Source organism: Haliaeetus albicilla, chromosome 13 (assembly GCF_947461875.1).
Source record: "Haliaeetus albicilla chromosome 13, bHalAlb1.1, whole genome shotgun sequence".
Classification (NCBI taxonomy): domain Eukaryota; kingdom Metazoa; phylum Chordata; class Aves; order Accipitriformes; family Accipitridae; genus Haliaeetus; species Haliaeetus albicilla.
In genome coordinates this window covers 14,468,257-14,484,021 of record NC_091495.1, presented here as the reverse complement: position 1 = coordinate 14,484,021, position 15,765 = coordinate 14,468,257, and the positions used below count along the sequence as shown (strand labels likewise).

The 15,765-nt window shown below is 44.8% G+C and overlaps 1 protein-coding gene across 1 annotated transcript in view; it reads right to left on the bottom strand.

Moving 5' to 3' along the window:
- Positions 1–10,379, bottom strand: part of EML4 (EMAP like 4) — a 169,384-nt gene extending 159,005 nt beyond the window's left edge. The window contains exon 1 of the mRNA XM_069800243.1: positions 10,120–10,379. Coding sequence (XP_069656344.1) covers positions 10,120–10,144 — 25 coding nt within the window. The 5' untranslated portion in view covers positions 10,145–10,379. The remainder of the gene's footprint in view (positions 1–10,119) is intronic.
- Between the last annotated feature and the right edge of the window lie 5,386 nt (positions 10,380–15,765).

The following is a 15,765-nucleotide window of genomic DNA, read 5'->3' as shown; positions in this document are numbered from 1 at the left end:
ATCTTTGTGCAGTTCCTATTCCCTCTAGCCTTGCCTGACAGAATTGAGTCCTCAGCCATGTCAGCTACAACAGATTTCTGGTATGAGGTGAGAAACAAAAGGAAAACAACCTGGGAAGGATGCTGCAGAAAAGGCATATATCCTTCAGGAAGCTTTTCCTGGAAAACAAACACACGTACCAAATTCAGAACAAGATTTCAGGTATTTCTTAGCTTCAGGCTAAATACTTGCCCAAGTTACAGTAGTTTTTGCAGATCCAGCCTATTAAAAATAAGTTAAAACAATTTAAAATAAAAATGTTAACAGATAGAAACAGCATCTCCCCTGACTAACGCATTTTTAATTAAAAAAAATAATACTTAAAAAAAAATCACATTTACATCAAGAATACCACCATCAAGTCCACGCTGGCTAAATAAATGGCCTTATTACTCTGGTTCTTCAGTGTAAAGAATAAACACAAAGAAATCAAGCTCCTAAGCATTTCACCATATATACCTCCAAAAGCAACTTGGATATTCACAGAAATTATACATTCACTCCTCTAACGAGGATTCAGTCCAAGAATTGTGGCAGGCAAAGAACAAGCAGACTGTTAGCATCGTTACAGCCTAACAGCTGCCTTATCCGTGCTGACCAACCCTTCACCCCTCTGAGCATCTTTCAGAAAATACTATGGTCACAGATTATAGAAAATACAGCTAAAAATCCAAACCGGGACAACGGGACTGCCAACAAGTCATCTCTCTTAAATATGTCATATAATTTTCATAGCAAAATGCCATCCCACACGTTAGGTGTTTAGAAAATAGACATGCAGAAATCCTCCCCATCACCAATCCCAATGCACGCAAGTCTAAAACCATCTCAAAGCAGTGCTTATTACAGCTATCACAAACCTGTCAATGGCAACTTGGAGCTCTTTCATACTTATCCTATGGGGGGAAAAAAAAAAGCCAAACACCAAAGAGTTTGGACTGCTTGTTATTGTCGTCCCCCTTGCCTCATGACTTTAACAGACACGTTTAGAGGTCAGAAAGCAAGCATTACAGGCACACAAACCACTGGTTTCCTGCTAGATCTCTCTGATGGCATTTGCACAGTACATGTTGGGAGAGGAGGCGATAGCAGTTCAATGCAGAATTTCATAGCTAAACAAAGCTGTAGTTTTCACCCTGTTAGAGTTCTTGTCTAAAAAAAGCTAAGCAATACTACGCAGACATTGAGTATTGCCATGTCTCTGAACCCTGCAGCTGAAAGAGTTTCATTTACAGTTCCTACTGCTGAAGGTTCCTCCTTTTCACACCTCTCTTTGGAAACACCGAGAAGCGCATTTTCAGGAACGCTCTCCTGAAACTCCATTCAATCAAACTGCATCCAAAAAGCCCCAAACCCTAACAGCTGTAGTGCATGTTAACACATCTGAAGTGGATGCTGCTCCCAGAGAAGCCCAGATGTATGTGTGTAGCGGTCATCTCAGAACTGCTCCGACTCAAAGCACGGTTTCACCACAGCTACATCAAACCAGACGTGTGAGAAAATCTCTAACAGCAACACTTTTTCTTCCATTCCATATGGTCAGGTTTCAACATCTACTGCTCCTGGAAAGGAATGTGGTCAGCCATGCCCTACCTAAAGGATTACATCTACAATTCAAAGCCAATCCAAAGTTTATTAGTTATAAAAGCCAGAGGTACTGTAAGATGTATAATAAAAGTCTGGAAAAAAAACCAGTTAGTTTGGGGAGGTGACGTCCATCCTCAAAAACTGAACCTGCAAGACTGGGCTTTATTCTGCCATTTTTAAACAGAGCTTGCCAACAAAATTCAGAGGTCTAATTAACTAAAGATCCATATAATGCACACAACAGGAAACCTCTCAAGAAAATGGCATGGTCTGCTTGTGACCATGAATAAGGGGGAAGGAAATAAACTGGAGCCCACCCTACTGCTGTTGTTTTGTACAGCGATGGGCACAAAGCTTGTCAGAACCCTGATGTAAAAGCAATGTTTTTCATTTGCTCTCCAAAGAGGAAAAAAAAATGTAACATACAGTAAACCATAAGCAAACTAATACTTCTAACATTCATTTTACATATATTTGGGATTGTTAATTTAGTTACGCACGTGAGGGCTTGCTTACCTCAGCCGCTGACTGAAATTAAGCATTTTAAAACAATTTCTATTACCCTTATGTCATAATTTCATTAAAAACCATAAAAAGTGGTGAAATCATTACCTCTTGTGTTTGGACAGCAAATATAAATTTCTCTTGTTAATAGTCATTTTCTTGCTTTTGTGTCCTCAACTCAGAATAAAGAAATCCAACCCTTTGTCTTTAAAATTATAAAGTTCTCATGAAAAAGCATTTTCATTTACTTTAACTAAACCACATTTCTAGGCCTAACTAATTTACAGCGTCCCTTTAGGGAGCCAAATCTGGGGCTTAGAAGTATTTGTGACTTTAACTTATCCACTGGGTTTCAAACTCCCAATTTTCCCAGAGGATTACAAAAGCTTGCCAATTTCGCTTGATGCATTAAAACTGTTTACACAAATCCAAAATACATTCAAACATAAAACAGTTTGATTTCAGCCCCCCCTCCTCTTTTTTTTTTAAGCCCAAGGAAACTGGCAGGAGAAGTGGGAACCAACTCCAGGCTGGAGCACTGCATTCACAGCTACAAGCCGAGTTTCAGTGAAGCAAGAGAAAAATCAGGCGAGAGAGAACAGTGAGTATTTAATTTAATACAACATCTGAAATCCAAGGTAGTTGTACCTCTCCAAAATATATCATAACTGTTTATAGAGCATAGCTATGTTGGTTGTCTCTTGCCCCTTCCATTGCACTTTTATTATGCATGTCATTCACATGTACAAGCAGCTCCAGAAAGCTAAAGAAAATGTATTTAAATACAAAAAGTAAGCTTACTTCTACAATAAGACAGATTTGCAATCAAAAGTATCTTGCCTAAAACCTGCAACAGCATGCAATCTACATCATTAGATGGGGCAGAAAGGCAGTGTAGACCAACAACCAAAGAAAGAAACTGGATTCTCCAACACTTGCTAAAAGAATGTTGTCCTTCCCAATGAACAGCACTGTCATGCAAAGTAGAGCAGTACAGACATTAAAAAAGTCAGGAGAGCAGTTGGGAAACCAGCAGTTAACTTCAAGACACAGCTATATTTAGTAAACAAGTTAGGCTGAAACTATTGAGGATGAGCAGAAGAGGCAACCCACTGAGCGGCAAAACAATCAAAAAACTAATTAAAAAAACCCCTAGTTCATCCAACCCAGTATAAAGTCTTAGGGCAGAAAGCTTAAGAATACTGTACTCACTGATGGTATGTAGCATAAATACTTAAAACATGGAGCAAAAAGAAAAAAAGAATTAAATAAAAGAAGTAAAGGGGAGCGGGAAAGAGGAAAAAAAGGAAAAAAAAAAACAGGAAGAAAAAAAAAAGGGGGGGGCAAAAGCAGAAGAGAAAAACATTTTGTACGTTCCAAGATTTAGCAATAAACTCAGGCCTTTAATGACTCTGGTGTCTCTTCACATCCCACCCCTCCAGCAGCACCACCCGTTTACTTCCACTGACTGTCTGAATTACCAGCTCAGATGGCAAGCTTCTCCAGGAACACAGCCTTTTTAAATCTGAGTGCACGTATGTGTGTTTCCTAAAGATGACTCAAAACTCTCAGAAGAGCTTGCACATCACTACGTGGTGTTTGCAGGTATCCATTCTTCAGCACCCGATGAAAGAAAAGCCTAGAAAACCAACATTCTGCATCCATTTAAACAAGCAGATGAAAGAAAAAAAGGCAAACAATTCCTCTTTAAACTGTTGGTGCCTGTGCTCACTTGTTTACAGAGGAAAAACAAGGCAAGCAGCAGCTCCACCTGAGCTCCTAAGTAACTGTAGAAAGATTTCTTGAAAAGGAAGTTAGTGAAGCTTATAAAAAGTTGTTTATCAGGTGATTCTCATCTCCTAAACAGAGTGTCCCTACTAGAAATGCACAACACCAGCAAGAGCAAAGAGACTTGCACTGTCATCACACATGCCATGTGCTATAAAATTAATTACCCTCTAACACCCTTCCGTATTACATTATGTGTGGGTAAAACAGGAACAACATTCTTGGCCTTAAAATTGCATTCATTAAGGATTAGATTTAGCAAGGACCTAAAGAGAGAAGGGAAAAAATAAACCTCAATAAATTATAGAAACCACACCAAGAAGGGAAAGAGCTGCTCGGAAGAGCAAGGACTGACATACAGATCTCCCTGTACATTACTAACAGCACAATTAGCAACATCATGCTGCTTACAAAACAAAACGATGCTTCAGAGGATTTGTAAGAGCACTGTTCTTGACCAATTTTTTCCCCTCTTACATACCTCATGATATAAAGCACAGGAAAAAAAAAAAGTCCTTTCAGAGCAGGTTCTTCAGGCAACAGAAAATCCTGTCAGATAACTACACTTCCCATATCAAAAATATTCTGTTAAAGAGTATGAAAAACACAGTGTGAGGCCAAAAATTCTTCTCAGCATCCCAAGCATTAAAAGCCTTTCTAAAGGAGAGAGAACAGAGTCTTTCTAATAGACACTCCTGTGTTTGGGATTCTGTTTCTTTTTTTGTTTTCAAAAGCAAGAGTGTTACTCACAACCAGGCCAAATATTGCCAATTGCTCTGTGCAAAAAAAGGATTGTTTTTTAAACACACGATCCTTTGCTTCTCAGCTGGCTACAGAGCAAAGGGTTCCTCCTCACTGCCCATTACCTAAAGACCCTTTTAGCAAAAGGTGGGCCACCACTGAGTTTCTAAAGCAAACAGCCTCTCCTCCTCGCTGCTATAGTTTAATCACCCCTGGCACCAACCAAGGCCAGCCTTCTCAGGCAGGATAGACTGATGTCCTGCCAAAGTTTTTATTTTTAAGAAGACTAGCACACTGACAATAGCACACAGCAATCCCACGAACAGAGCCCCGTGAATTAAGCTGAACTCGCTGTCGCTATGAGCAACTGCACTGCTGCACCACGGCCACTTTTGCAGTCTAGACGGGCAACCATAAAACTTCATATTCTAGCCCAAATAAATGACAAATACCCCAACTTGCTGTAGCTAGTCATTCCACATGCTCATTTTTCTTGGTACTGAACCCAGCTAGAGATGAATCATGATGCACACGCACTCCCCAGGCTCAGAGCACTGGTGACCACAAGATCCTCTCTGCTTGAGCTCTCCTGACCCCTCTAGCATACCTGCCTGCACATCACTGGGGGCTTTAGAGAAGAAGACTTACTGGGTTTTAGCAAAGCCACGGGATCAGCAGACACTGTTGACTCTTCCAATGCAGAGGAGAGCACCTACTCGTAACACTGCCTCAGTAGCTACCAGAAGCAGACTTGACACACCTATGAAACAGGAATGTTTTCCAACTTTTATATGATGCCCAGTAAAAGAAATGGGAAAAAATATGAGGAACTGACCTACATGCCACCCCTCCAGTGAGTAGTTAGCACATATACTGCAGTTGGTAGCAGTACATATACAGTGACAGAACAATAGTAGATCCTACATAAAATGAAAAAAATAATCTCTTATTTCTCCAGCTCTTTCTCCAATAACAACAACAGCAGAGCAAAACGTTGGTCTCCACTTAGTCATGACAGCTCTCCTTTGCCTTCCATGTGTCTGAAAAAAATGCATAAGCTCAACTACTCTGTTCTTTAAAAAAAGATCCTAAACTATTCTGCTTGCCTGAGACTTCAAGAGAAGATTGACTTTAATTTCTCTGTGAAAATACTTTCAATCATAGAGAATTTTCCAGTAAAGACTACTTCTAAGCTTCAGGGCATCCTGTACAGCTGCACAAAAACCACGGTTAGAATTCAGAAGTTGAGACTTCTTATTTTTACGAGTTACTATTCTGCCACAGACCTCATCGCTGGAGAGAGTCCTACTGAAATGCTTTATACCATGTTGTTATCATACCATACCATAAGTTGGTGACAAACTTGGAAACAGCTGTAGTCATTTTTTTAACATAATCTGATGAATGCTTCCATATCTTTGTTTACAATGAGTTATTGTTACAGCGCTCAATTAGCAGAAGCTTTCTCAGAAGGGAAAACAATGCAACAGCTAAAAACAATGGAAAACTGTCCACCAACGAGCACCCCTCACCAGCCCCAGGCAGCCAGTCACGGCTTACTCTTCACAAGCCTAGATCTAGTAGATCTCATACCTTAGCCAATTAACCTTACAGAAAGGAAGATAAATGAACATCTTAAGAGGTGCCGCAGAGAAGCTGACAGGGTGACCAATGCTTCATATTAAGACAGCACTCTGAGACACCTTTCAGCTGAAGGTGGACATTAGCTGCACCAGAAAGTTGCATTTTACGCCCAAGAAAGGCGTCACCCTCCACACTGCAGCAGGTTCACAATAGAGCAAAGCCAACCTGAGAGCTGCCAACCGTACACAAGTGCCACCACGTCCCACCTACCCTCAGCTGAAGGCTCCTACCACCTGTCACGCTTCTCCTACCAACAAGCCAGTCTGGGCAAAAACCTGCCAAAACAGCTGGGGCGAGCAGAAAGGCTGTAAATGAACATCATCCACGATGATATGTAAAAATCAGAATTACTGCTGGCAAAACTGTCTGCCTTCTACAGTCCTGCAGCCCTCTGACGGGCATCTCTGAACCAGTTCACCGTGGGCTCACAGGCACCAGCGTGAGGGTAGAAGAGATACAGGGCAGCAGCGCAGCACGAAGAGTAGGGGGGGGTAAAGCACGACAAGCCTTGCCGACAGGCTTGGCTGTACTATTTCCCACATCACCTTTCTGGTTTGTTTGCTTTTTTTTTTTTTTTTTTTTGGTAGAACTCTCTGCTTGATTCTTTTGGTGGAATTAACAGTGCTTTCTCTTCCCTGAAGATGCCATCTTCAAGTTGTTTTGATCAGGACCCTAAGACGGGAGAGAACGTGGCAGAGCCAGAGCCAGACACCCATGCTGTGCTCCTGTCTCGGCAAGGGCGCAAGGCAGGAGCCCAGGCACTCGGTCCAAGTTTCTGGACTTCTTGTTCCCATTCAGAAGCACATTCTTTCACTTCGAGGGATGCATCTGAAAAAGCAGATGGCCAAAATCCATTGAGCCCTCTGACGACCGTCATGTTGGAAATGCTCAAATGTAAGGTATGACTGTCCTACCTGAGACAATAAATGGGATTCAAGAACCGCTTTGCTACTGGTGATATTCAGAAGGTACTGAAGTCCCAGCAAATGTGAAATAACTCAGTGTTTTATCAAAAGAGTAAATCAATATCTATTTCGGCTGTGCAAGTTAACTCATAATACTTTTTTTTTTTTTTTACTGTATACAGTAATTGTATACTCTTAAGTACTGCTACATAAGCATTTACTAAACCAATAATCAAAACAATTTTCTAAATTACATATAAAATGGTTTCTTTCATCGTTTATTCTCATAAAAATTTCAATGTGGAAGCCAAAAGAAAACAGCTGCGTAAAGTATTTTCAACTGTAAGAGACATGTAAGAAGGTATTTCTGCCTGTGCTGGAGGGCACAATCTGTAATAACATTTTGCCTTCCAGATAATGACAGGAGGCATTAAAAGGACAACTTGCTCTCTAATGAGCTCGCTTGACTGGTTGAGCACGCACATACATAGATAGCACAGTTTTGCCAACAATAATTTTAATTAATTTTTACATTTCATTCTAAATTACATTAATTTATGGCCTTCCTAAAAGACATTTAGCAGACAGCTAATTAAATTCAAGCCATTAGATTTTAATTAGAGATGTTTAAAAGAAAAATCTCAGAACAATTCACACGTCTTTGTGACTGCTACATGCTTGTTAGCAGCTAGAACCAACAAATGATTATAAATACAGAAGAGGACTAAGCAGCATGATTCAAACCTGAAAACAAGAAAAAGGCACATAAAGTTCATACTTCAAAGCTGGAGATTCTGGAAATGCCCTCTCCTCAGCCCAAGTCCAGAAAACCACTGTGCATCAGTGCTTGCCATAAAAGCAAAATCAAAGGCCAACTAACAGTGAATATCATGATACACAGCTTAAAAGGTTGAGCTGAGCTTAATCCTCATTAAATTCTAATAAAATCACAGCATCTTCCTGACCAAACAGGGAAACAAATTAAAGGTCCAGATGGAGCCTCTCTTAATATGGCAAGCGGGATGCTCTGAAGAGCCCATCACCACTGCTCCAGCGCAAGATGCTGGGCCACCCAACCAGCCCGCGCCATTACTCAGCGAGCAACCTCCGCGCAGGAAAATGATGCTTTATTATTTCAAAATAATTGGTTTTTTCCCCACTTCCAAGAGAAAACAGTTATTTCTAAATATCGACCTCAGCAGGGCCAACACTCCATGAGTTAAAAGCAGTATCGGTGCCCTTTGATATGGTGATCAGTTCCACTGCTGGGTAAAGAGGTTCATAAATATTAACAGTGGCACATTTGCATATGTCACCCACAGGCATAATCTTCCCTCTGAAAACCGGGAACAGAACCCGTACAATTCCTCCGTGTGTCACTTTTTGATCGTCGGATATAAAATGACCACAGAAGTTACTTGAGCAAGGAGAGTATATCAGGCAAAGAGCCAAACTCCCAAAGCGTACTGTTAATTACGGTGCACCAGTTTGGTTTGGACAGGTGCCCAAAATGCTGGAGCTGACATTTCAAAAACCTGAAAGGTTAGGATCACACTCAGAAGTATTTAAATGAGTCAATTTTTCCAGAAAATTGAGAACTATTCACTATTATTACATATTTCTCAGGAGTTCTATAAAAATAAATTAATCTAATTTTTAGAGGCACAGATTTATTCTTCCACAAAAGATGGAGCGAGTTTGATCACGAAATGCCTGCCACGGACGCAGCAGCCCTGAAAGCAAACAGAAGGCGTACAAGAGAGCGGCAGGTAGGCACCACACGTAACGTCACCACGAAGTGAACAGTCAGACCTACGTTACGCTTATAATTTGCGGCAAACGCATAGCAACGTACAGGCTTCATAATTCTTACGCTCGGATATATTTTCACCTCACACTTTTAATCAGGACGACTTCATATGACATGCAATCTGTCCTCCCAATCATTCGGAAAGCGGGCTGGTGAAGTATTTTTTCTGGAAGAGACCAATGACAGTTTGCCGCAGCCTTAACAAAACCGAAGAGAACGCAGCCTATCGGTTTTCTGGGAACATCTGGATAAACGAACGGTGAAAACAGTACATGTTTTCGCTCACACCACAGCTCCAGGCAGAGGAACCCGACGCCCGGGGAGCCGGGAGGACTCCCCGGGCAAACGGAGGGATGCGCGGCCACCGGGAAGGCGCCGACTCCCCCGCCCCTGACGGACATCGCCGCGGTCACGGCCACCGCTCCCAACTTTTAAGGGGCGCGAGCGAGCACGGCGGGGCCGAGCGGCGCCAGGCCACGGGGCGAGCTGGCCCACGGCCTCCCGGGGCAGCGGCGCTTCCCGGGGCTCTCGCTGCGACACCCAGGCCCGCTGCGCCCGCCCGCCCGGGAGTCTCTCCCACCCCCAGAGCAAAAGGGAGGGACGAAAAATAAAATAACAATATTGAAAAAAAAACAAAACACGCACACAAAAAAAACCCAAACCAGAACCAACCAAACAAGAAAACACCAACAGCCCAAACCCAAGCAACTAACTCCGGGGAAGCGCAAGCCCACGGCGAGGGAAGAACAAAGGAGGCAAGTGCAGCCGGAGCTCTCGCAACAGATGGTTTGAAGCTGACCAGATTTCGCGCTGGCATCCCCTCCCCTCCCCGTCCGCCGCGGCACGGGTGGTGTTTGCACCGGCCCGGCCGGCACCGCGTCGCCCCCGGCCGCCGCCGGGCCGGTGCTCGCCGCCCGGTGCTCGCCGCCCGCCCAGCCCCGCGCAGCCCAGCCCCAGCCGGCGGCGGGACCGGCACCCCCACCGGCCGCAGGTGCGCGCCCCCGGCCCCGCAGGCTGCCCAACGGCTGCCGGCACGCTTGCCCCGTCCCTCCCGTCCCGTCCCGTCCCGCCCTCTCCCTCACGCTTCCCGCCGCCGCTCACCCAAACTCCCGGCGAAACCGTCCATTTTGGGGGGGGGGAGGCCGGTACCGCAGCCCGAGGCGAAGCCGCCGTCGCCGGCCGGGACAGGTTCATTCACCCGCGGAGCGGCGGCAGGCAGCGGCGGCGCCGCAGCCCGGCGCTCATGAGCCGCCCGGGGCAGCGGCTCCGGCGGCTCCCCGCGCTCGGCGGCGGCGGCGGCGGGAGGCGGCTCCGGCGGCTCCTCCTCCTCCTCCTCCTCCTGCTGCTAGCTGCTGCGGGGCCGGCGGCGGCGCTGCCCGGCTCCGTCCCTGCGCCGCGACCCCAGCACGGCAGCTAGTGCCGAGCTCCTCCCGCCGCCGCCAGCGCCGCCCCAGCGCCCCGTGCTGTCGTGCTTCCGACTCCGCCCGCCCTGGCAGCCGCCGCTTCCCCTGCGGGCGGGTCGGCCCCGGCCCCGGCCCCGGCCCCGGGCCCCCTTCGGCGGGCGGGCGCGAGCCGCCTCCGCCCGCGGCTGCCGCCCGCCTCGCGCGCCCCGCCGCCGCGAGCGCTCCGGCTGGGAGCGCGGGCCGCGAGGGGCGGCCGGCAGGAGGGGGAGACGGCGGGCGCTGACCGCAGCTTGCGGGCGGGGGTCTTCGGCGGCGCACCTTGTCCGGGGTGCGCCGTTCAGGAGAAACGTCTCGGTTCAGGCTCGGAAGCGGATGCTGTCGGGCGCTTTGTGGGAGCGTTCGCTGGGCGGTTATAATATAGTGATCCCAGCGATCCAAACAGCGGTTTCCTTAAGACTAGTCTAAGAAGGCTCGCTCAGACTAGTTTGGGGAAGTTTTTCCTCGCTGCGTGTCAAGCCAGAGGAACTGTCACTTCTGTAACCTTACGCTTCTTACAGCTGCCTGTAGGCGACCTCTCCCGCCGCTTCCAGCCAGCCACGCTCCCCGCTGTCTCCTGTAACTTCCAGCCATGTGCTCGATGGCAAGGGAGAATAGAAAGGAGAACCAGAAATTCAAGTCAGCCATGCTGCGCACCGTCTAATCTCTTAGCCAAGAGTGCTTCATAAGTTAAGCAACATCATCAAGTTGTGTGATGCATTGCTTTCTCCTTGGTCAGGAAAAGCTCCGTACCCATTGCAACATCCTGGTTTGCTCTGAGTGTTTTCCTTTATTGCACTCGAGTGACAGCTCTGCGGTCGTACAGAGAAATGGACGATTGCCTCGCGAGCACGTCCCTGGCATTTGCAGCCATGTCCTGTAATGACCGTCTGGGCATGTTGTTGAACAGGACCGGGGAGAAATGTGGTGCTGGAGAGCAGCGCGGACCTGACGGTAGCAGCCCCCATTTCCCCAGCACCTTCCACCCACTCAGGCAAAAGTGTGGTTGTCTTGCTGATCGGCGACAGAAAATAAACCCGAGAGGTTTATGCTTGCCCACGTTAGAGGAAAACGCCTTGAAATTTCTCATCAAAACCTGGTCTCCACTAGATTTTCCAGCAAATTTTACTGAACAGCTGCCGCAGCAATGAATTTGAGTGTGGCTGCCTGCAAACTACATAAATAATCCATCTTCATACATCCCGTAGTCTTGTCGAAAGAGATGCCTTTCAATCGATGTGCTATAAATGGGACATCATTAGCCACCAAGTTCTAGTCTTAATTCCTAGCCGGTGTTAGACTTCCAACTGCTCATGGGCTCTGTTGCTGTAGAATGGCTCTATATAGACTACTTCCATGGCCTTTAAGTTACGGTAAGTGGGTGCTGCAGTCAGTCCAGCCCAGTAAAAATTCCCTTTAAAATGCTTCATTTTACAAACAAAAGCAAGAAGAACAAGGCGCTATAGCTCCAGTTCCATGCCCCCACCTCCCATTTATTACTTGCCTCAGGCCAGGTTTTCAAGATGCTTAAAGCATCAGGAGTATGGAGAGAAAAATCTCCCCACGCTAGGAAAAGTGCCCTGGGAATTCAGAGCCTGTGGACAGTTTCCTTCAGAAAAGGGCCCCTTCCCCCTGAGACAGAGCCTTATGTAAATTCTTCAGGTGGGATTTGTGCGCTTCAGTGTGCTGTTTTGCTGTTAAACAAGCAAAAAAAATCCAACCAAACAAAAGGCATGCCCTGCTGCTGCCTTGAGCTCTCAGCAGGACCATCCTTCAGACACACCAGTGAGTTACTGCAAACATCCTTAGATTTGTGAGTAAAGAAGACTTGCCTCTATTTTATAGACTGGAAACTGAGGCACAGAGGTGAAGAGGACAGCACGGATCCTTATCTAGATGTTTAATTCCTACTGAAATTGGTTAGGAGCATGAATTAATACCTTTGATTATCTGGGTCCTCCAGAGCTTGCACAAAAGTACATGAAAAGTTAGAGAGCTGCAAAGAAAGCTAGTTCTCCATACTCATCTCAAACTCGAGATGAGTATGGTACTCAACTACTGTTGAGACCTCAAACTTTGGTTCCAAGATTTTAAAAATAAAGCTCTATCATTGCAGAGTTAAGGAAACGAACAAAACTAAAGAATTTTAAAAGCAAGGAAGTTCACTTCTGTGTGACTTGTTTATTGAGAATTTCTGAAGAGGAAAAACTATGCAGGACTTAAAATATGGCAAACTCCAGCTTTTAAATTCTTATGTTGACTTCTTCAGTCTAAGCCAAGTTCTGAATGCTACCTAAATTTAGGTGGGGTTTTGATTGGAGTGTTAATTTATTTGTTTATGGTGTACACAACAGGTAATTGTGGTATAGACAATACACAAGCAAAAAAATCTGCAGTAAATACATATTGGGCATATGTATATCGTCTTTAACAATTTTACTTGGCTGCTGAGGAGAATAACACAAAGCAAGAAAGACTTTTGTTTATGTAGGTTTCAGACAGGTACTGGCAAATTGCTTAATATCGCCTGCAGACTGATAAACAATATAACTGTTCCAGGCGCAAACCCTAAGGACAAGGTGCTCTCTTTCCTCTGGCATAGTACCTAGTCCTTAACTTGGAGGAGGGAGAGGTTGTATAATGCTTTAAGGGGTTTAACTTCTGTTCCTTAGTTGACAATGATTCAAAAACAAGAACCAGAGTTGTTACAAAGTTTTAACAAGTTCAGCGATTGTCTCCTTTTAGTTTATGTTTTGATGCTAAAGAAAGATTACATTAGTCAGAATTGGAGTAAACTTAGAATATCTCACCTCAACTTGCAAATCAGCTAAACGTCCAGTGCTTTATTGCACGTATAGGTGGTAAATACAGAAAGAAAACTGCAATACCACAGGGCAGGACTTTTACATCAGTTTGACGGATTCACAATTTAGGAAATCCAAATTCACAGTTTAGGAAATCCAAATTCTTGTCTGCAGCCTTCCCTCCCTCTGCAGTGCAGCCCGACCCTTTGCAAGTGCCACTGATGCAGGAGGCGGCTGGACCGATGCTGGGGTAGGCAAAGCCTGAGCTACGCTTCTCAGGGTAGCTGGTAAGCAGTGAGCTGGTGCCTCAGCTGCAGTAAATCTTTTTGGTGTTACAGACTTCAGGCAACGCTGAGGTGCCCCAGCCGAGGGCCCGGGCATACCCGTGGAGTCTGCCTCTTACTAGAAGGAAATTATGAATCACAGAAAAGGGTCACCCTGAAATACACAGTAGAGGCTACACACATTCCAGAGATTTCTGCCCAGCCCTTGAAGGAAATAAGCTATTTTTCCCCCATTGTTTCATTTCTCTGGCACATTTTCCTTGGACTACAGGTTTTTGAATGGTACTTCTTGCAAGAATACCTTTGTTTGGTTTCATTTTGTTTTAATTGACATAGTTTGGCAACATTCAGCCTGGGAATTGTTTATAACTTTGATGGCTTGAATGTAAATTATATTTAAACATTTTTCCACTGAGGAAACAAAAATGATTAGCAACTGAAAATGAAATTTGTTGAGATTCTTGTATGCGAAGTTGGGAGTCTGAACCCGTGAGCCACTTCATCTTACCCATTAGAAAGGGGAATCTGCTTCCCATAGTACTGGTCTCCTGTTACTTAAACTGGTGTCGAGTTTCCTGGAGCAAAGTGGAAACATCTGAAGGAAATCTTCTCCTTCCTGCAGTTTTTCTGGTGCACCTCTTCAGGGTGAGTGGCGAGAGCCTGGATGCATGGCAAGGCGCAGCCAGGGAGCCCCAGGCCTCGTCCTGCCTCTCCCCTGCTCCCACCTGCAGACCTGGGAAGGGGGGAAGAGGTGATGCTGTTTGCAGCCAGCTGTGCCCCACAGCTGGTGGTGGTGGTGGTGTAATTAGTGTACGATCACTCCCGGTGCTCCTTTGAGATGATGTTCCTTCACAGATATGTGGGGTTATTTACAGTGCCCTGTTTTGAAGAGGAACAACTTTGTTGGCTTGCCGTAAGGGATGGGATATTGTTAAATTCTCCCAAGTGATGCTTGAGTTTTAAGAAGTTCCCAGGGGTCACTGACGTAAGGGAAAAAAATTGATGCCTGACCTAGAGGAAGATTAAATTACTCCTTCCTGATTTATAGAGAGTACTCCTCTTACCTCCAACAGAGTCTCTGGAGTTTTTCTTTCTGGGCTGGGATTTTGCCTCCCCACAGAAGCAGCCTAAGGTTCAGTCCCTCTAAATTACCCAAGGGCATGAATCAGCACCTGTAAGGCTGAATGGGCTGGAAGGCACTAGGATTCTTGCCAGAGACTTGAGGAGAGCTAGAGAGCTTCCATTAAAGCTTTTAATTATGTGTTTAACTAAAATATGACATAGGGTTTTTAAAATGGGGCTGAATTTGTTAACTGTTGCGTCTATCCTCATTAATTTTGATAAAGACGCCTAGCTGCTACTGTATAATATATATTAGAAGCCACTCTTCTTCATGTTGCTGTGTACCTGCTTCACTCAGTTTTTGTAAATTATTCCTAGAGGTCTGAGGTTAAGGCGTACCGAAGCGTCTCCTGGTCTTCCTCCATTTTTGTATAAAGTAGGAACAGAAATTGTCTTCCAGAACAAAAATATCAAAGTTTGCCAAAAGGTTTCAAGTGGCTAAACTCTGGTTAGGTGGACTTTTTTTGTAGTAGGATGGATCATGATCTTGTTTCTATAATGGCTACTACTTCATCGTTGATAAACATAAAAACTCATAAAGGGTCAGAGTTGACTTTTGCAGCTGTATATAGTTGATCTTTAATTTACTTCTGCACGTTTGGTTTTTCAGTTTATTGCAAATAGATTTTGATCACAGTTTGCAAAGTTGTTCCCAAATGTTCAGAAATGTCTTCATTTAATAGGATAAATACAGTTTACTGACAGTCAGGACAAAAAAGAATATTTTTTAAAGATACTAATGATTTGTGAGAAGAATGGAGACTCAATAGAGATGGTTTTATTTTGAGGAAGTGCAGAGCACCCATTGCCTGAAAAAGCAAGCTTACAGTTTGCTGCTTTGTATTGATTATTCCAAAATTGCAATTCCACGCCATTAGTGAAACTTTGGCAAGAACTACATCATTTCCTGGAGTCCTCATTAAATGCGCATTTTGGTTCAAGTGTAGAATCTACAAAACCCTGTTAGCTTAAGCTAAATTTCACATCATTACATTAATGTATTTAGAAAATGGCAGTCTCCTAGAAATGTGACTACTGAGTAAGAGAAAAATAGCAGAGCTCTAGTGCTAATTCATTCACCAGCCCTGGTGGGGAATG